This window comes from Salvelinus alpinus, chromosome 31 (assembly GCF_045679555.1).
Source record: "Salvelinus alpinus chromosome 31, SLU_Salpinus.1, whole genome shotgun sequence".
In the NCBI taxonomy this organism is placed as follows: domain Eukaryota; kingdom Metazoa; phylum Chordata; class Actinopteri; order Salmoniformes; family Salmonidae; genus Salvelinus; species Salvelinus alpinus.
Window position 1 is genome coordinate 33,142,816 of NC_092116.1, and position 22,697 is coordinate 33,165,512.

The 22,697-nt window shown below is 42.7% G+C and overlaps 1 protein-coding gene across 1 annotated transcript; it reads left to right on the forward strand.

Moving 5' to 3' along the window:
* Positions 1 to 7,424: 7,424 nt before the first annotated feature.
* On the forward strand, positions 7,425 to 9,536 carry LOC139561744 (endonuclease domain-containing 1 protein-like). Its single transcript, XM_071379014.1, has 2 exons — positions 7,425 to 7,840; positions 8,043 to 9,536. The coding sequence occupies exons 1-2, from the start codon at positions 7,508 to 7,510 to the stop codon at positions 8,739 to 8,741; spliced, it is 1,032 nt and encodes a 343-aa protein (XP_071235115.1). The 5' UTR covers positions 7,425 to 7,507; the 3' UTR covers positions 8,742 to 9,536.
* The last annotated feature ends 13,161 nt before the right edge of the window (positions 9,537 to 22,697 follow it).

Sequence of the window (22,697 nt, forward strand, 5' to 3'; positions counted from 1 at the left end):
CTGCTGAGACAGGGTAGTATAGACCTATAGGCTACTGCTGACACAGGGTAGTATAGACCTAGAGAAGACTGAAAAGACTAAAGGACTGATGAGTATTTTCATTGTCTTCTCTTTACACCAACAGCCATTTTCTTTCCAAACTATGTTTCCCCGTGATTGTATTGTGAAATATTGTGACACGTCTGGGCCTGTTTCAGCTGTTTTCTACTGACAGTCGCTACGCAACAATCATCTATGTTTTGTATTTGCTGCACAAACTGAGGACCTTCTAACTGTAGGCTGTGATTTAAAACAATCCACGTCTTATGTTTTATAAATAAGCGAATGATCATCTGTGGCCAAACAATGCTTGCTGGTGTGCTAACTTATTTTGAATGATTTTATTGATTTATGTACAGATACATTTAGTCAATTTAATAAAATTAACTTTTAATTAAATTGCCAGTTGGATGCGGCCCCCTCCCTCTCTCTTCTCCTCTCCATCTATTCTCCTCTCCGCCTATTCTCTTCTCCGCCTATTCTCTTCTCCGCCTATTCTCTTCTCCGCCTATTCTCCTCTCCGCCTATTCTCTTCTCCGCCTATTCTCTTCTCCGCCTATTCTCTTCTCCGCCTATTCTCTTCTCCGCCTATTCTCCTCTCCGCCTATTCTCTTCTCCGCCTATTCTCTTCTCCGCCTATTCTCTTCTCCGCCTATTCTCCTCTCCGCCTATTCTCTTCTCCGCCTATTCTCTTCTCCGCCTATTCTCTTCTCCGCCTATTCTCTTCTCCGCCTATTCTCTTCTCCGCCTATTCTCTTCTCCGCCTATTCTCTTCTCCGCCTATTCTCTTCTCCGCCTATTCTCTTCTCCACCTATCCTCTTCTCCTATTCACTTCATCAAGTGATCCAGATGTTGTTAAACAACTGGCAGATCGGCTTGTAGCGGTACTGATCCTGGACTGTCCCATCAACCAAAATACCTGGGAGATTTGGAGTTGTCTCCTCCAGGAAGAACTTCTCACAGTCTGTAACATCACTGAACTTATCCACTACATGAGACAGGGCAGGAGGAAGGAGAGAGAGGAGGAGGAGGGTAGAGAGATGATTCAATACCCCCATCATCACCTGAAGACTGTACACCACAGAGACAAAGATGAAGTTACAGAGACCAGTTGGTAGACTGGAGACTGTTGATCTGAGTCAGGACAGACTGCTTTAAATAGTTATTTCAGAGACCAGTTGGTAGACTGGAGACTGTTGATCTGAGTCAGGACAGACTGATTTAAATAGTTATTTCAGAGACCAGTTGGTAGACTGGAGAGACTGTTGAACTGAGTCAGGACAGACTGATTTAAATAGTTATTTCAGAGACCAGTTGGTAGACTGGAGACTGTTGATCTGAGTCAGGACAGACTGCTTTAAATAGTTATTTCAGAGACCAGTTGGTAGACTGGAGACTGTTGAGCTGAGTCAGGACAGACTGATTTAAATAGTTATTTCAGAGACCAGTTGGTAGACTGGAGAGACTGTTGAACTGAGTCAGGACAGACTGATTTAAATAGTTATTTCAGAGACCAGTTGGTAGACTGGAGAGACTGTTGAACTGAGTCAGGACAGACTGATTTAAATAGTTATTTCAGAGACCAGTTGGTAGACTGGAGACTGTTGAGCTGAGTCAGGACAGACTGCTTTAAATAGTTATTTCAGAGACCAGTTGGTAGACTGGAGACTGTTGAGCTGAGTCAGGACAGACTGCTTTAAATAGTTATTTCACCTGTAGGTCTATTCCACAGGACTGACTCACCTCCTGTAGGTCTATTCCATGGGACTGACTCACCTCCTGTAGGTCTATTCCACAGGACTGACTCACCTCCTGTAGGTCTATTTCATGGGACTGACTCACCTCCTGTAGGTCTATTCCACGGGACTGACTCACCTCCTGTAGGTCTATTCCACGGGACTGACTCACCTCCTGTAGGTCTATTCCATGGGACTGACACCTCCTGTAGGTCTATTCCATGGGACTGACTCCCCTCCTGTAGGTCTTGTGACGACCCTCCCACTCTGTCTGCCGTATTCTCTCTTTGTTCTTGTTTCCTTATTAGGATGTCGGTGGGCGGAGTTGGGAGGGTCGTCAGCTACATGGGAAACACCTGGGCCCGGTGTCTCCCAGGATAAATACACCACTTCCCCATTCATGGGAAAGACTCTCTCCATGCAGACACCTTGATAGATTTTGTTGTGGTTTTTTGTGACTTATGGGTTGTTTGCTTTAGCACCTTTCAACACATCACATTATCACATTCATGCATGCCAAAACACTCACTTACACTACTGATTACTGATTACACACACCATTGTTAATTGCATTTAGGTTACTTTATTTAATAAATATATTTTGTTACTCCTTATCTCCACGTTGTCTCCCTTTTGTTACGGACTTTGAGCCGGTTCGTGACAGTCTATTCCATGGGACTGACTCACCTCCTGTAGGTCTATTCCATGGGACTGACTCACCTCCTGTAGGTCTATTCCATGGGACTGACTCACCTCCTGTAGGTCTATTCCATGGGACTGACTCACCTCCTGTAGGTCTATTCCATGGGACTGACTCACCTCCTGTAGGTCTATTCCATGGGACTGACTCACCTCCTGTAGGTCTATTCCATGGGACTGACTCACCTCCTGTAGGTCTATTCCATGGGACTGACTCACCTCCTGTAGGTCTATTCCATGGGACTGACTCACCTCCTGTAGGTCTATTCCATGGGACTGACTCCCCTCCTGTAGGTCTATTCCATGGGACTGACTCACCTCCTGTAGGTCTATTCCATGGGACTGACTCACCTCCTGTAGGTCTCTTCCATGGGACTGACTCACCTCCTGTAGGTCTCTTCCATGGGACTGACTCACCTCCTGTAGGTCTATTCCATGGGACTGACTCCCCTCCTGTAGGTCTATTCCATGGGACTGACTCCCCTCCTGTAGGTCTATTCCATGGGACTGACTCACCTCCTGTAGGTCTATTCCATGGGACTGACTCACCTCCTGTAGGTCTATTCCATGGGACTGACCTCCCTCCTGTAGGTCTATTCCATGGGACTGACTCACCTCCTGTAGGTCTATTCCATGGGACTGACTCACCTCCTGTAGGTCTATTCCACGGGATTGACTCACCTCCTGTGATCACACCTCTGGGCCTTTTCAAATTCCCCAGATGAACCTTGACTTGTTAGTTTTATGCAGAATGAATGTACCCTCTCTGTTCTCCTAGATGCTGAACCCGGATGTAGTGACTATGTACACAGAGTTTTTCTTCCTCTCTCATGATCTATCAATGCCTCAGGATGCCACTGAGTAAATATTATCTTACTGAATGAGGAACTCTTCTGTCATGATATCTGGGAGAAGGTGTGTTTGAAGTAAACAGAGCACCCGGCCTGTAAGCAGTCAACTTCCTTTTCAGTTTATTTATTACATTTACCAGATCAACATGTACTTGGTTGTTTAAATGAGTCCTGTCTGGCATAATTATCTGACTTGCAAGCAGTCATTTGCTGACTTAGTGGCCTTGTGGGTAGAGTGTCCACCCTGGTAGGGGATTGGGGTTTGATCCCTGGTTGAGTCATACCAAAGACTGTAAATAATGGGACCAGATGCGTCTCTGCTTGGCACTCAGCATTAAGGAGATGATGGGGTACAAGGCCTTCTAACAGACTAGCTTCCTGTCCAGTACTTGTACATCAAGCTGCTTCATGCTACAGAAACAAGAGGCTCTTGCCCTTTGGGTCGTTCTGGTTTCAGACAAGACTTACTAAAGTAGTCAGGTGACAATTAAAACGTTATTTCACTAATTTTGTTTCCAAAGAAACAGATAAAGGTTGATCTTGTGAATTTGATGAATGAACTGAAATAAAATTGAAATAAATTAAGCTAAATGGTCAATTGACTTTTGAGGATTGTCTTTTGGAGAAAAAAACCAAACAAAATACAAAGACACAATTCTGGTGCTTCCACAGTGTTAGAATAACAATATTTCAGGAAGTAACATTCTACTTTAGAATGTGGAACACACAGCCAATAGGGAGGTTTGATTGTTACACATGATAAATAGTCACACCTGTTCCACATAGAGAGGAGTTCATTATTTCAGGGAAACACACACACACACACACACACACACACACACACACACACACACACACACACACACACACACACACACACACACACACACACACACACACACACACACACACACACACACACACACACACACACACACACACAGCCAAACCCCCTGATACACACACAGCCCACCCCCCCCCCCCCCCATACACACTGTGGAGTTGGAAGCAATGGGTCGTCCAAAGAGCACCACCGTTATGAATGATGCTGAATACCTAAATATCTGTTAGGAAGGTCGTTGTGAATGATACTGCAACACTCATGAAGGTGTTATGACAGATTACATAAAGGTGTTATGGCTGGTTACAGAAAGGTGTTATGACTGGTTACAGAAAGGTGTTATGACTGGTTACATAAAGGTGCTATGACTGGTTACATAAAGGCGTTATGACTGGTTACATAAAGGTGTTATGACTGGTTACATAAAGGTGTGAGGACTGGTTTCATGAAGGTGTTATGGCTGGTTACAGAAAGGTGTTATGACTGGTTACATAAAGGTGTGAGGACTGGTTTCATGAAGGTGTTATGGCTGGTTACAGAAAGGTGTTATGGCTGGTTTCATAAAGGTGTTATGGCTGGTTTCATAAAGGTGTTAGGACTGGTTTCATAAAGGTGTGAGGACTGGTTACATAAAGGTGTCATGACTGGTTACAGAAAGGTGTTATGACTGGTTACATAAAGGTGTTATGACTGGTTACATGAAGGTGTTATGACTGGTTTCATAAAGGTGTTAGGACTGGTTTCATAAAGGTGTTAGGACTGGTTTCATAAAGGTATTAGGACTAGTTTCATAAAGGTGTTAGGACTGGTTTCATAAAGGTGTTAGGACTGGTTTCATAAAGGTGTTATGACTGGTTTCATAAAGGTGTTATGACTGGTTTCATAAAGGTGTTAGGACTGGTTTCATGAAGATGTTAGGACTGGTTTCATAAAGGTGTTAGGACTGGTTTCATGAAAGTGTATAACTGGTTTCATAAAGGTGTTATGACTGGTTTCATAAAGGTGTTATGACTGGTTTCATAAAGGTGTTAGGACTGGTTTCATGAAGGTGTTAGGACTGGTTTCATAAATGTATTAGGACTGGTTTCATAAAGGTGTTAGGACTGGTTTCATGAAGGTGTTATGACAGGTTACATAAAGGTGTTCTGGCTGGTTACAGAAAGGTGTTATGACTGGTTACAGAAAGGTGTTATGACTGGTTACATAAAGGTGTTATGACTGGTTACATAAAGGCGTTATGACTGGTTACATAAAGGTGTTATGACTGGTTACATAAAGGTGTGAGGACTGGTTTCATGAAGGTGTTATGGCTGGTTACAGAAAGGTGTTATGGCTGGTTACATAAAGGTGGTATGGCTGGTTACATAAAGGTGTTATGACAGGTTACATAAAGGTGTTATGGCTGGTTACATAAAGGTGTGAGGACTGGTTTCATGGAGGTGTTATGACTGGTTACAGAAAGGTGTTATGGCTGGTTACATAAAGGTGTTATGGCTGGTTACAGAAAGGTGTTATGACTGGTTACATAAATGTGTTATGACTGGTTACATAAAGGTGTGAGGACTGGTTTCATGAAGGTGTTATGACTGGTTACAGAAAGGTGTTATGGCTGGTTACAGAAAGGTGTTATGGCTGGTTTCATAAAGGTGTTAGGACTGGTTTCATGAAGGTGTTAGGACTGGTTTCATAAAGGTGTTATGACTGGTTTCATAAAGGTGTTAGGACTGGTTTCATAAAGGTGTGAGGACTGGTTACATAAAGGTGTCATGACTGGTTACAGAAAGGTGTTATGACTGGTTACATAAAGGTGTTATGACTGGTTACATGAAGGTGTTATGACTGGTTTCATAAAGGTGTTAGGACTGGTTTCATAAAGGTGTTAGGACTGGTTTCATGAAAGTGTATAACTGGTTTCATAAAGGTGTTATGACTGGTTTCATAAAGGTGTTAGGACTGGTTTCATGAAGGTGTTAGGACTGGTTTCATAAAGGTGTTAGGACTGGTTTCATAAAGGTGTTAGGACTGGTTTCATGAAGGTGTTAGGACTGGTTTCATAAAGGTGTTAGGACTGGTTTCATAAAGGTGTTAGGACTGGTTTCATAAAGGTGTTAGGACTGGTTTCATGAAGGTGTTATGACTGATTTCATGAAAGTGTTAGGACTGGTTTCATAAATGTATTAGGACTGGTTTCATAAAGGTGTTAGGACTGGTTTCATGAAAGTGTATAACTGGTTTCATAAAGGTGTTATGACTGGTTTCATAAAGGTGTTAGGACTGGTTTCATGAAAGTGTATAACTGGTTTCATAAAGGTGTTAGGACTGGTTTCATGAAAGTGTATAACTGGTTTCATAAAGGTGTTAGGACTGGTTTCATGAAGGTGTTATGACTGGTTTCATAAACGTGTTATGACTGGTTTCCTAAAGGTGTTATGACTGGTTTCCTAAAGGTGTTATGACTGGTTTCATAAAGGTGATAGGACTGGTTTCATAAAGGTGTTATGACTGGTTTCATAAAGATGTTAGGACTGGTTTCATAAAGGTGTTATGACTGGTTTCATGAAGGTGTTAGGACTGGTTTCCTAAAGGTGTTATGACTGGTTTCATAAAGGTGTTTTGGCTGGTTTCATAAAGGTGTTAGGACTGGTTTCATACAGGTGTTAGGACTGGAGGGAGGGCAGGGGGAAAAACAAATAAAATGATGTCAAATGGAGTCCTCCTAACACACATGTTGATTGTGATATTGAAATTCTAAAAACATCAGTGTATTAAAAACACTCATAGAAAAGTCCAGGAACGGGGACATGTCATGTTCAATGAGTCATGGACCATTATAATCTGAAATTAACATGAATTATATTCAAACGTCTGTGGTGGTTCTTGTTAAAAGGCCTGAAGGTCTGATTACCAGGCAGTTTCCTTGGAATCGGCCTACATTTACAGCAGTTTCTATGGAATAGACCTATAGTTACATCAGTTTATCTGGAATAGACCTATAGTTACACCAGTTTATATGGAATAGACCTATAGTTACATCAGTTTATATGGAATAGACCTATAGTTACATCAGTTTATATAGAATAGACCTATAGTTACATCAGTTTATATGGAATAGGCCTATAGTTACATCAGTTTATATGGAATAGGCCTACAGTTACACCAGCTCCATGGAATAAGAGAGGATTTTAAGCAAATTCACCCCTCCTCCTTCCTTGACATCTGAAGGAGGAGTCTCTGAAAACCTATTTAAATCAATCTGTCCTGACTCAGATCAACAGTCTCCAGTCTACCAACTGGTCTCTGTAACTTCATCTTTGTCTCTGTGGTGTACAGTCTTCAGGTGATGATGGGGGTATTGAATCATCTCTCTACTCTCCTCCTTCTCTCTCTCCTTCCTCCTGCTCTCTCTCATGTAGTGAACAAGTTCAGTGATGTTACAGAGTGCACAGAGTTCTTCCTGGAGGGGACAACTCCAAATCTCCCAGGTATTTTGGATGGTGGGACAGTCCAGGACCAGAACCGCTACAAGCCGATCTGCCAGTTGTTCAACAACATCTACAGGTTTGCAACTCTCTACGACACGACCAACAGGATCCCTGTGTTCTCAGCCTACACCTTCTCTGGTCCTCCTACAAACTGCAGACCAAACAATCAACGCTGGATGATGGAGCCCCAGGTAGGACTAATGTTTATTCATATTACATAACATGTGTATTTGTTTACTGCTGTATATCACAGACAGTTATGTTACAGAATATACAACTACCACTATGGAGGGTGTAGAGACTTGATTGTGGATTGTGAACCCCCCCTGAAAAGAGGGTTTATTGAACAGAAAACTTGTGAATTAATTAATGTATGACTGTTGTTTCCTGCAGCTCAACAGGAAAAACAACAACCCTAAAATGCAAAACAGTAAAGAGATTGAATATCAACACCAGGCTGGGAACAACGACTATAAGAACTCAATACCAAATAAAGGGGTGAACAGAGGTCACCTCTTCCCATGTTCACATGCTCATGACCTTGATACTCAGGAGTCCACCTTTACCCTGACCAACATCGTTCCCCAGGACAGCACCTTCAACGGGGGCAGCTGGAATGATATGGAGAGAAATGTCAGAGGAAAGCTTGAGACGGACTGTATTAATAACAACGGGAAGATAAAAGCCTATGTGGTGACTGGAGCAGTTCCCAGTAAGAGCAACACACTGAACAACAGAGTGAACATCCCAGATATTCTGTGGACAGCCTACTGCTGTTACAACAACAACCTGGGAAAGTGGGTGGCCCAAGCACACTGGGGGGAGAACAAAAAGGAGAACAAGGGGAAGAAAATGCCCTCATATACCTTGGCAGAGCTGTATGACAAGTTGAACCCGAACCTGAACCCAAACTTCCCAGTTGGTGGTGTCCAGCTGTTCCCAGAGAAGTGTCCAACTGGTGTCAACCCTACTACTACCCCGAATGCTACTCCACCCCCTAACACCTGGAGGAATTATCTTGAAATAATTTCTTCCGTAGTGAGGAATCTTTCCAATTCCATGAGAAATATTTCTGGAAGGATCTTTGGATGATCTGGGTACAGATGCTCTCACCATATCAACAAACTATCATTACTGTTAGACTAATGATTATCAGGGTTATAATGGTAATGAGGGTTATAATGGTAATGAGGGCTGTAATGGTAATGAGGGTTGTAATGGTAACGAGGGTTGTAATGGTAATGAGGGTTGTAATGATAATGAGGGTTGTAATGGTAGTGAGGGTTGTAATGGTAATGAGGGTGGTAATGTTTACATGTCAACATATATACTATATACTCTTCTCTGAATGTAATTCTATCACTGTTACCATAGAGATAATATTATATGTTCTGAATGTAATTCTATCACTGTTACCATAGAGATACTATTATATGTTCTGAATGTAATTATATCCCTGTTACCATAGAGATACTATTATATGTTCTGAATGTAATTCTATCACTGTTACCATAGAGATACTATTATATGTTCTGAATGTAATTCTATCACTGTTACCATAGAGATACTATTATATGTTCTGAATGTAATTCTATCACTGTTACCATAGAGATACTATTATATGTTCTGAATGTAATTCTATCACTGTTACCATGGAGATACTATTATATGTTCTGAATGTAATTCTATCACTGTTACCATAGAGATACTATTATATGTTCTGAATGTAATTCTATCACTGTTACCATGGAGATACTATTATATGTTCTGAATGTAATTCTATCACTGTTACCATGGAGATACTATTATATGTTCTGAATGTAATTCTATCACTGTATGTATCCATCTTCTTCCCATTTGAAGGAATAAACATCTATAATGAATGAAGCCTGTGAGAGTCTGGTGTTTTGTTCTCATGCTGTTTAAATGTAACCAAGTGACTCCAAAATGTTCCAATTCAACATTAAACCACATTATTTGAGCTAAAAATGTAAATGATTGAAAGTACTATTTTAGTTTTCAGTTTTTCATTCAAACTTTGCCATGTCTCAAAACATACCTGGAGCTGGTCAAGAAGCTACCATGTCTCTAAACATACCTGGAGCTGGTCAAGAAGCTACCATGTCTCAAAACATACCTGGAGCTGATCAAGAAGCTACCATGTCTCTAAACATACCTGGAGCTGATCAAGAAGCTACCATGTCTCTAAACATACCTGGAGCTGGTCAAGAAGCTACCATGTCTCAAAACATACCTGGAGCTGGTCAAGAAGCTACCATGTCTCTAAACATACCTGGAGCTGGTCAAGAAGCTACCATGTCTGTAAACATACCTGGAGCTGGTCAAGAAGCTACCATGTCTCTAAACATACCTGGAGCTGGTCAAGAAGCTACCATGTCTCAAAACATACCTGGAGCTGGTCAAGAAGCTACCATGTCTCAAAACATACCTGGAGCTGGTCAAGAAGCTACCATGTCTCTAAACATACCTGGAGCTGGTCAAGAAGCTACCATGTCTCTAAACATACCTGGAGCTGGTCAAGAAGCTAACATGTCTCAAAACATACCTGGAGCTGGTCAAGAAGCTACCATGTCTCTAAACATACCTGGAGCTGGTCAAGAAGCTACCATGTCTCTAAACATACCTGGAGCTGGTCAAGAAGCTACCATGTCTCTAAACATACCTGGAGCTGGTCAAGAAGCTACCATGTCTCTAAACTATACCTGGAGCTGGTCAAGAAGCTACCATGTCTCTAAACATACCTGGAGCTGGTCAAGAAGCTACCATGTCTCAAAACATACCTGGAGCTGGTCAAGAAGCTACCATGTCTCTAAACATACCTGGAGCTGGTCAAGAAGCTACCATGTCTCTAAACATACCTGGAGCTGGTCAAGAAGCTACCATGTCTCTAAACATACCTGGAGCTGGTCAAGAAGCTACCATGTCTCTAAACATACCTGGAGCTGGTCAAGAAGCTACCATGTCTCTAAACATACCTGGAGCTGGTCAAGAAGCTACCATGTCTCTAAACATACCTGGAGCTGGTCAAGAAGCTACCATGTCTCTAAACATACCTGGAGCTGGTCAAGAAGCTACCATGTCTCTAAACATACCTGGAGCTGGTCAAGAAGCTACCATGTCTCTAAACATACCTGGAGCTGGTCAACAAGCTACCATGTCTCTAAACATACCTGGAGCTGGTCAAGAAGCTACCATGTCTCTAAACATACCTGGAGCTGGTCAAGAAGCTACCATGTCTCTAAACATACCTGGAGCTGGTCAAGAAGCTACCATGTCTCTAAACATACCTGGAGCTGGTCAAGAAGCTACCATGTCCCTAAACATACCTGGAGCTGGTCAAGAAGCTACCATGTCTCTAAACATACCTGGAGCTGGTCAAGAAGCTACCATGTCTCTAAACATACCTGGAGCTGGTCAAGAAGCTACCATGTCTCTAAACATACCTGGAGCTGGTCAAGAAGCAACCATGTCTCTAAACATACCTGGAGCTGGTCAAGAGGCTACCATGTCTCAAAACATACCTGGAGCTGGTCAAGAATCTACCATGTCTCTAAACATACCTGGAGCTGGTCAAGAAGCTACCATGTCTCTAAACATACCTGGAGCTGGTCAAGAAGCTACCATGTCTCTAAACATACCTGGAGCTGGTCAAGAAGCTACCATGTCTCTAAACATACCTGGAGCTGGTCAAGAAGCTACCATGTCTCTAAACATACCTGGAGCTGGTCAAGAAGCTACCATGTCTCTAAACATACCTGGAGCTGGTCAAGAAGCTACCATGTCTCTAAACATACCTGGAGCTGGTCAAGAAGCTACCATGTCTCTAAACATACCTGGAGCTGGTCAAGAAGCTACCATGTCTGTAAACATACCTGGAGCTGGTCAAGAAGCTACCATGTCTCTAAACATACCTGGAGCTGGTCAGGAAGCTACCATGTCTCAAAACATACCTGGAGCTGGTCAAGAAGCTACCATGTCTCTAAACATACCTGGAGCTGGTCAAGAAGCTACCATGTCTCTAAACATACCTGGAGCTGGTCAAGAAGCTACCATGTCTCTAAACATACCTGGAGCTGGTCAAGAAGCTACCATGTCTCTAAACATACCTGGAGCTGGTCAAGAAGCTACCATGTCTCTAAACATACCTGGAGCTGGTCAAGAAGCTACCATGTCTCTAAACATACCTGGAGCTGGTCAAGAAGCTACCATGTCTCTAAACATACCTGGAGCTGGTCAAGAAGCTACCATGTCTCTAAACATACCTGGAGCTGGTCAAGAAGCTACCATGTCTCTAAACATACCTGGAGCTGGTCAAGAAGCTACCATGTCTCTAAACATACCTGGAGCTGGTCAAGAAGCTACCATGTCTCTAAACATACCTGGAGCTGGTCAAGAAGCTACCATGTCTCTAAACATACCTGGAGCTGGTCAAGAAGCTACCATGTCTCTAAACATACCTGGAGCTGGTCAAGAAGCTACCATGTCTCTAAACATACCTGGAGCTGGTCAAGAAGCTACCATGTCTCTAAACATACCTGGAGCTGGTCAAGAAGCTACCATGTCTCTAAACATACCTGGAGCTGGTCAAGAAGCTACCATGTCTCTAAACATACCTGGAGCTGGTCAAGAAGCTACCATGTCTCTAAACATACCTGGAGCTGGTCAAGAAGCTACCATGTCTCTAAACATACCTGGAGCTGGTCAAGAAGCTACCATGTCTGTAAACATACCTGGAGCTGGTCAAGAAGCTACCATGTCTCTAAACATACCTGGAGCTGGTCAGGAAGCTACCATGTCTCAAAACATACCTGGAGCTGGTCAAGAAGCTACCATGTCTCTAAACATACCTGGAGCTGGTCAAGAAGCTACCATGTCTCTAAACATACCTGGAGCTGGTCAAGAAGCTACCATGTCTCTAAACATACCTGGAGCTGGTCAAGAAGCTACCATGTCTCTAAACATACCTGGAGCTGGTCAAGAAGCTACCATGTCTCTAAACATACCTGGAGCTGGTCAAGAAGCTACCATGTCTCTAAACATACCTGGAGCTGGTCAAGAAGCTACCATGTCTCTAAACATACCTGGAGCTGGTCAAGAAGCTACCATGTCTCTAAACATACCTGGAGCTGGTCAAGAAGCTACCATGTCTCTAAACATACCTGGAGCTGGTCAAGAAGCTACCATGTCTCTAAACATACCTGGAGCTGGTCAAGAAGCTACCATGTCTCTAAACATACCTGGAGCTGGTCAAGAAGCTACCATGTCTCTAAACATACCTGGAGCTGGTCAAGAAGCTACCATGTCTCTAAACATACCTGGAGCTGGTCAAGAAGCTACCATGTCTCTAAACATACCTGGAGCTGGTCAAGAAGCTACCATGTCTCTAAACATACCTGGAGCTGGTCAAGAAGCTACCATGTCTCTAAACATACCTGGAGCTGGTCAAGAAGCTACCATGTCTCTAAACATACCTGGAGCTGGTCAAGAAGCAACCATGTCTCTAAACATACCTGGAGCTGGTCAAGAGGCTACCATGTCTCAAAACATACCTGGAGCTGGTCAAGAAGCTACCATGTCTCTAAACATACCTGGAGCTGGTCAAGAAGCTACCATGTCTCTAAACATACCTGGAGCTGGTCAAGAAGCTACCATGTCTCTAAACATACCTGGAGCTGGTCAAGAAGCTACCATGTCTCTAAACATACCTGGAGCTGGTCAAGAGGCTACCATGTCTCAAAACATACCTGGAGCTGGTCAAGAAGCTACCATGTCTCAAAACATACCTGGAGCTGGTCAAGAAGCTACCATGTCTCTAAACATACCTGGAGCTGGTCAAGAAGCTACCATGTCTCTAAACATACCTGGAGCTGGTCAAGAAGCTACCATGTCTCTAAACATACCTGGAGCTGGTCAAGAAGCTACCATGTCTCTAAACATACCTGGAGCTGGTCAACAAGCTACCATGTCTCTAAACATACCTGGAGCTGGTCAAGAAGCTACCATGTCTCTAAACATACCTGGAGCTGGTCAAGAAGCTACCATGTCTCTAAACATACCTGGAGCTGGTCAAGAAGCTACCATGTCTCTAAACATACCTGGAGCTGGTCAAGAAGCTACCATGTCCCTAAACATACCTGGAGCTGGTCAAGAAGCTACCATGTCTCTAAACATACCTGGAGCTGGTCAAGAAGCTACCATGTCTCTAAACATACCTGGAGCTGGTCAAGAAGCTACCATGTCTCTAAACATACCTGGAGCTGGTCAAGAAGCAACCATGTCTCTAAACATACCTGGAGCTGGTCAAGAGGCTACCATGTCTCAAAACATACCTGGAGCTGGTCAAGAATCTACCATGTCTCTAAACATACCTGGAGCTGGTCAAGAAGCTACCATGTCTCTAAACATACCTGGAGCTGGTCAAGAAGCTACCATGTCTCTAAACATACCTGGAGCTGGTCAAGAAGCTACCATGTCTCTAAACATACCTGGAGCTGGTCAAGAAGCTACCATGTCTCTAAACATACCTGGAGCTGGTCAAGAAGCTACCATGTCTCTAAACATACCTGGAGCTGGTCAAGAAGCTACCATGTCTCTAAACATACCTGGAGCTGGTCAAGAAGCTACCATGTCTCTAAACATACCTGGAGCTGGTCAAGAAGCTACCATGTCTGTAAACATACCTGGAGCTGGTCAAGAAGCTACCATGTCTCTAAACATACCTGGAGCTGGTCAGGAAGCTACCATGTCTCAAAACATACCTGGAGCTGGTCAAGAAGCTACCATGTCTCTAAACATACCTGGAGCTGGTCAAGAAGCTACCATGTCTCTAAACATACCTGGAGCTGGTCAAGAAGCTACCATGTCTCTAAACATACCTGGAGCTGGTCAAGAAGCTACCATGTCTCTAAACATACCTGGAGCTGGTCAAGAAGCTACCATGTCTCTAAACATACCTGGAGCTGGTCAAGAAGCTACCATGTCTCTAAACATACCTGGAGCTGGTCAAGAAGCTACCATGTCTCTAAACATACCTGGAGCTGGTCAAGAAGCTACCATGTCTCTAAACATACCTGGAGCTGGTCAAGAAGCTACCATGTCTCTAAACATACCTGGAGCTGGTCAAGAAGCTACCATGTCTCTAAACATACCTGGAGCTGGTCAAGAAGCTACCATGTCTCTAAACATACCTGGAGCTGGTCAAGAAGCTACCATGTCTCTAAACATACCTGGAGCTGGTCAAGAAGCTACCATGTCTCTAAACATACCTGGAGCTGGTCAAGAAGCTACCATGTCTCTAAACATACCTGGAGCTGGTCAAGAAGCTACCATGTCTCTAAACATACCTGGAGCTGGTCAAGAAGCTACCATGTCTCTAAACATACCTGGAGCTGGTCAAGAAGCTACCATGTCTGTAAACATACCTGGAGCTGGTCAAGAAGCTACCATGTCTCTAAACATACCTGGAGCTGGTCAGGAAGCTACCATGTCTCAAAACATACCTGGAGCTGGTCAAGAAGCTACCATGTCTCTAAACATACCTGGAGCTGGTCAAGAAGCTACCATGTCTCTAAACATACCTGGAGCTGGTCAAGAAGCTACCATGTCTCTAAACATACCTGGAGCTGGTCAAGAAGCTACCATGTCTCTAAACATACCTGGAGCTGGTCAAGAAGCTACCATGTCTCTAAACATACCTGGAGCTGGTCAAGAAGCTACCATGTCTCTAAACATACCTGGAGCTGGTCAAGAAGCTACCATGTCTCTAAACATACCTGGAGCTGGTCAAGAAGCTACCATGTCTCTAAACATACCTGGAGCTGGTCAAGAAGCTACCATGTCTCTAAACATACCTGGAGCTGGTCAAGAAGCTACCATGTCTCTAAACATACCTGGAGCTGGTCAAGAAGCTACCATGTCTCTAAACATACCTGGAGCTGGTCAAGAAGCTACCATGTCTCTAAACATACCTGGAGCTGGTCAAGAAGCTACCATGTCTCTAAACATACCTGGAGCTGGTCAAGAAGCTACCATGTCTCTAAACATACCTGGAGCTGGTCAAGAAGCTACCATGTCTCTAAACATACCTGGAGCTGGTCAAGAAGCTACCATGTCTCTAAACATACCTGGAGCTGGTCAAGAAGCTACCATGTCTCTAAACATACCTGGAGCTGGTCAAGAAGCTACCATGTCTCTAAACATACCTGGAGCTGGTCAAGAAGCAACCATGTCTCTAAACATACCTGGAGCTGGTCAAGAGGCTACCATGTCTCAAAACATACCTGGAGCTGGTCAAGAAGCTACCATGTCTCTAAACATACCTGGAGCTGGTCAAGAAGCTACCATGTCTCTAAACATACCTGGAGCTGGTCAAGAAGCTACCATGTCTCTAAACATACCTGGAGCTGGTCAAGAAGCTACCATGTCTCTAAACATACCTGGAGCTGGTCAAGAGGCTACCATGTCTCAAAACATACCTGGAGCTGGTCAAGAAGCTACCATGTCTCAAAACATACCTGGAGCTGGTCAAGAAGCTACCATGTCTCTAAACATACCTGGAGCTGGTCAAGAAGCTACCATGTCTCTAAACATACCTGGAGCTGGTCAAGAAGCTACCATGTCTCTAAACATACCTGGAGCTGGTCAAGAAGCTACCATGTCTCTAAACATACCTGGAGCTGGTCAACAAGCTACCATGTCTCTAAACATACCTGGAGCTGGTCAAGAAGCTACCATGTCTCTAAACATACCTGGAGCTGGTCAAGAAGCTACCATGTCTCTAAACATACCTGGAGCTGGTCAAGAAGCTACCATGTCTCTAAACATACCTGGAGCTGGTCAAGAAGCTACCATGTCCCTAAACATACCTGGAGCTGGTCAAGAAGCTACCATGTCTCTAAACATACCTGGAGCTGGTCAAGAAGCTACCATGTCTCTAAACATACCTGGAGCTGGTCAAGAAGCTACCATGTCTCTAAACATACCTGGAGCTGGTCAAGAAGCAACCATGTCTCTAAACATACCTGGAGCTGGTCAAGAGGCTACCATGTCTCAAAACATACCTGGAGCTGGTCAAGAATCTACCATGTCTCTAAACATACCTGGAGCTGGTCAAGAAGCTACCATGTCTCTAAACATACCTGGAGCTGGTCAAGAAGCTACCATGTCTCTAAACATACCTGGAGCTGGTCAAGAAGCTACCATGTCTCTAAACATACCTGGAGCTGGTCAAGAAGCTACCATGTCTCTAAACATACCTGGAGCTGGTCAAGAAGCTACCATGTCTCTAAACATACCTGGAGCTGGTCAAGAAGCTACCATGTCTCTAAACATACCTGGAGCTGGTCAAGAAGCTACCATGTCTCTAAACATACCTGGAGCTGGTCAAGAAGCTACCATGTCTGTAAACATACCTGGAGCTGGTCAAGAAGCTACCATGTCTCTAAACATACCTGGAGCTGGTCAGGAAGCTACCATGTCTCAAAACATACCTGGAGCTGGTCAAGAAGCTACCATGTCTCTAAACATACCTGGAGCTGGTCAAGAAGCTACCATGTCTCTAAACATACCTGGAGCTGGTCAAGAAGCTACCATGTCTCTAAACATACCTGGAGCTGGTCAAGAAGCTACCATGTCTCTAAACATACCTGGAGCTGGTCAAGAAGCTACCATGTCTCTAAACATACCTGGAGCTGGTCAAGAAGCTACCATGTCTCTAAACATACCTGGAGCTGGTCAAGAAGCTACCATGTCTCTAAACATACCTGGAGCTGGTCAAGAAGCTACCATGTCTCTAAACATACCTGGAGCTGGTCAAGAAGCTACCATGTCTCTAAACATACCTGGAGCTGGTCAAGAAGCTACCATGTCTCTAAACATACCTGGAGCTGGTCAAGAAGCTACCATGTCTCTAAACATACCTGGAGCTGGTCAAGAAGCTACCATGTCTCTAAACATACCTGGAGCTGGTCAAGAAGCTACCATGTCTCTAAACATACCTGGAGCTGGTCAAGAAGCTACCATGTCTCTAAACATACCTGGAGCTGGTCAAGAAGCAACCATGTCTCTAAACATACCTGGAGCTGGTCAAGAGGCTACCATGTCTCAAAACATACCTGGAGCTGGTCAAGAAGCTACCATGTCTCTAAACATACCTGGAGCTGGTCAAGAAGCTACCATGTCTCTAAACATACCTGGAGCTGGTCAAGAAGCTACCATGTCTCTAAACATACCTGGAGCTGGTCAAGAAGCTACCATGTCTCTAAACATACCTGGAGCTGGTCAAGAAGCTACCATGTCTCTAAACATACCTGGAGCTGGTCAAGAAGCTACCATGTCTCTAAACATACCTGGAGCTGGTCAAGAAGCTACCATGTCTCTAAACATACCTGGAGCTGGTCAAGAAGCTACCATGTCTCTAAACATACCTGGAGCTGGTCAAGAAGCTACCATGTCTGTAAACATACCTGGAGCTGGTCAAGAAGCTACCATGTCTCTAAACATACCTGGAGCTGGTCAGGAAGCTACCATGTCTCAAAACATACCTGGAGTTGGTCAAGAAGCTACCATGTCTCTAAACATACCTGGAGCTGGTCAAGAAGCTACCATGTCTCTAAACATACCTGGAACTGGTCAAGAAGCTACCATGTCTCTAAACATACCTGGAGCTGGTCAAGAAGCTACCATGTCTCTAAACATACCTGGAGCTGGTCAAGAAGCTACCATGTCTCTAAACATACCTGGAGCTGGTCAATTAATAATAATTAATAATAATTTGTTCTTTACTGACTTGCCGAGTTAAATAAAGGTTAAATTATTTTTTAAATGATTTTCAAGCAGTGTTCTCAAATTTACTCACCAGCAGAGGTCAGCCTTGTTTCAGTTTTCAAACCTCCAATCCATGACCTCTGTGGACAGGACAGGTTTCAATTGATTGATTGATATATATATAATGTATATATATATAAAATACATATTTCGTTTTTGGATGAATTTACCTCTGCCTAGATTCCTTTTATGGATTATTTGGCTTGAAGACCATTGCGATGCGTTTTTGCCCATTGAAGACTATTCAGAAAGACTACAAAAACTACAAGGCTACTTCCTGGAAAATGATGTGCCACTTTAGTAGTGAATAGAAAAAAATACCTTGGATGAATATATTCATTTGAGACAGTTTCACACAACAGAAATGATCCTGCAGCAACAGGAAATTGTTATGTTGTTTTTAATTAATGGACATTTTCTCTAGGGGTTGTTCAAAAAGTTGTATGGTCAAAAAAATTATGACATTTTAAAGAAGAAAATACAAACTTTAGAAGCCTTTTTAACCTGGAATACATTACAAATTAACATTTCATTCTGTGCAGGAAAATTCCTACAACAACAGGATGATCAAATTAAGATACGGCTCCTGTAGGTTTCACAGCAGTATTTCGTTCCAAGCAGGTTTTTCAGTTTTTGCAGCAAACAAAAAGAAAAGACCCTTTTACAAAGTACAAAATACAAAAAATATAATATCTGGTGTAAGAGATATGATGCAGAACGTATGTTCAGAGTGTCAAGATCCAGATGGGTTTGAGCGCTATCAGGAGTACCTTCCTTGGGAACCTAAATCTAGACAGAGTCACACAGACAGAATGACAGACAGACAGATGCACAGACATGTAGTGGTGAAGTTCAGTGACGTTGAAGATTGTGAGAAGTTTTTTATGGATAAGTTAACTCTTAATATTCTGGGAATTTTGGTTGGTGGGAAAGTCCAGAACCAGAACCGCTACAAGCCGATTTGCCAGAAGTTCAACAACATCTACAGGTTTGCAACTCTCTACGATACGACCAACAGGATCCCTGTGTTCTCAGCCTACACCTTCACTGGGGATGGGGAAAGAGACCACCCTTATTTGTATTTGTTTACTGCTGTATATATACACTCAGTGGCCAGTTTATTAGGTACACCCATCTAGTACTGGGCCGGACCCCCCTTTGTCTCCAGAACAACCTGAATTCTTTGGGTTTGGATTCTACAAGGTGTGGAGTTGTCTCGCCTAGGGCGGCAGAACATCCAGGGCATTGGTGATTTTATCAATGTAATCAGATTGAAAATACAAGTCTATTTTACTGACATTGAACTGATTATATACCCTACTAACCAGATGTGTTAAAATGGTGTTTAATTTGTAGCAGAGGACTATTAATTGGGCTGCTATTATGTTCTGTTCCTCCGACTTTTAGCTGAGAAAAAAATGGACCCAAACACATTGGGGGGGGGGGGCAGAACGTCCAGGTCCGGGGCAGAACGTGTTTAATACGTTTTATGTACACACTTTATTAGAATACTTATGAAATGCACATTGTCATATTTGGTAACACATGTTAATTTCCCCTCGAATCCAACCCCATTCGATGCAATGTCTACATAAGGGTGCAAACGACTAACACTCACAGAGCTCTGACGAAGGCCTTGAGGCCGATACGGAAAGCTGAATAAAGAGCAGTGATACTAGCAAGAGCAGTGTGCGGGTTTCTCCTTTTTTATCAGTTTAACAACGTATAAAATACAACATTATTCAGAATATCAGATAACAGGACTTATTATCCAGCTGTGTATTGTTATGTAGCTCTGGTCCAGGGTGTTATATCCATCAAGACGGTTCAGCACCATCAAGATGCACGTCACACCCTGGACCAGAGCTAATCATTAGGACGTAGTGCAACAACATATTCCAGTTAGATACGTCCCTAATGGTCCCCTATTCCCTTTATAGTGCACTACAATAGGGTACCATTTGGGACGGAAATAAGTTCGTTCTTACAACAAAGAACCACTGGGGGGCGACAGACAACAGTAGACAACTCTGTACAACAGAAAATAAATACATAAATAAATTACATTATAATGACAATCACTGCAGAAAGTGTGTGTGTGTGTGTGTGTGTGTGTGTGTGTCTGTGTGTGTGTGTGTGTGTGTGTGTGTGTGTGTGTGTGTGTGTGTGTGTGTGTGTGTGTGTGTGTGTGTCAGTATGACCCCAGTCACAATGAAAATCACTTTGTTCAACAGACCTGGAGATATTTATTGGTTTCTGATGGATCAGCAAAGTGATTGGTGACAGATTGGTAACATGGTGAGTACAGGGTTCTCCATGTTTTCTCCCAGGTCAGTGATGTATTGCTTCGTCCCATATGGAACCCTATTCCCTATGTAGTGCACTACTTTAGACCAGGACCTATTTGAACCCTATTCCCTATGTAGTGCACTACTTTAGACCAGGACCTATTTGAACCCTATTCCCTATGTAGTGCACTACTTTAGACCAGGGCCTATTTGACCATTATTCCCTATTTAGTGCACTACTTTAGATCAGGGCCTATTTGACCATTATTCCCTATGTAGTGCACTACTTTAGACCAGGGCCTATTTGACCATTATTCCCTATTTAGTGCACTACTTTAGATCAGGGCCTATTTGACCATTATTCCCTATGTAGTGCACTACTTTAGACCAGGGCCTATTTGACCATTATTCCCTATTTAGTGCACTACTTTAGATCAGGGCCTATTTGACCATTATTCCCTATGTAGTGCACTACTTTAGACCAGGGCCTATTTGACCATTATTCCCTATTTAGTGCACTACTTTAGATCAGGGCCTATTTGACCATTATTCCCTATGTAGTGCACTACTTTAGACCAGGACCTATTTGAACCACTATTCCCTATGTAGTGCACTACTTTAGACCAGGACCTATTTGACCACTATTCCCTATGTAGTGCACTACTTTAGACCAGGGCCTATTTGAACCCTATTCCCTATGTAGTGCACCACTTTAGACCAGGGCCTATTTGACCATTATTCCCTATGTAGTGCACTACTTTAGACCAGGGCCTATTTGACCCCTATTCCCTATGTAGTGCACTACTTTAGACCAGGACCTATTTGATCATTATTCCCTATGTAGTGCACTACTTTAGACCAGGGCCTATTTGACCATTATTCCCTATGTAGTGGACTACTTTAGACCAGGACCTATTTGACCATTATTCCCTATGTAGTGCACTACTTTAGACCAGGGCCTATTTGACCATTATTCCCTATGTAGTGCTCTACTTTAGACCAGGGCCTATTTGAACACTATTCCCTATGTAGTGCTCTACTTTAGACCAGGGCCTGTTTGACCATTATTCCCTATGTAGTGCACTACTTTAGACCAGGGCCTATTTGACCATTATTCCCTATGTAGTGCACTACTTTAGACCAGGGCCTATTTGACCATTATTCCCTATGTAGTGCACTACTTTAGACCAGGGCCTATTTGACCATTATTCCCTATGTAGTGCACTACTTTAGACCAGGGCCTATTTGACCATTATTCCCTATGTAGTGCACTACTTTAGACCAGGACCTATTTGATGATTATTCCCTATGTAGTGCACTACTTTAGACCAGGACCTGCACTACATAAGGAATAGGGTGCCATTTGGGACACAGCCAGTAAGAATGGTTATTATTCCAGACAATGCAGGGCTGCTTTCAGTACATTAAACTAAATAGTATGTTCAGTACATAACTATATAGTATGTTCAGTACATTAAACTAAATAGTATGTTCAGTACATTAAAACTAAATAGTATGTTCAGTACATTAAACTAAATAGTATGTTCAGTACATTAAACTAAATAGTATGTTCAGTACATTAAACTAAATAGTATGTTCAGTACATTAAAACTAAATAGTATGTTCAGTACATTAAAACTAAATAGTATGTTCAGTACATTAAACTAAATAGTATGTTCAGTACATTAAACTAAATAGTATGTTCAGTACATTAAACTAAATAGTATGTTCAGTATATAACTAAATAGTATGTTCAGTACATAACTATATAGTATGTTCAGTACATTAAACTAAATAGTATGTTCAGTACATTAAACTAAATAGTATGTTCAGTACATTAAACTAAATAGTATGTTCAGTACATTAAACTAAATAGTATGTTCAGTACATTCAACTAAATAGTATGTTCAGTACA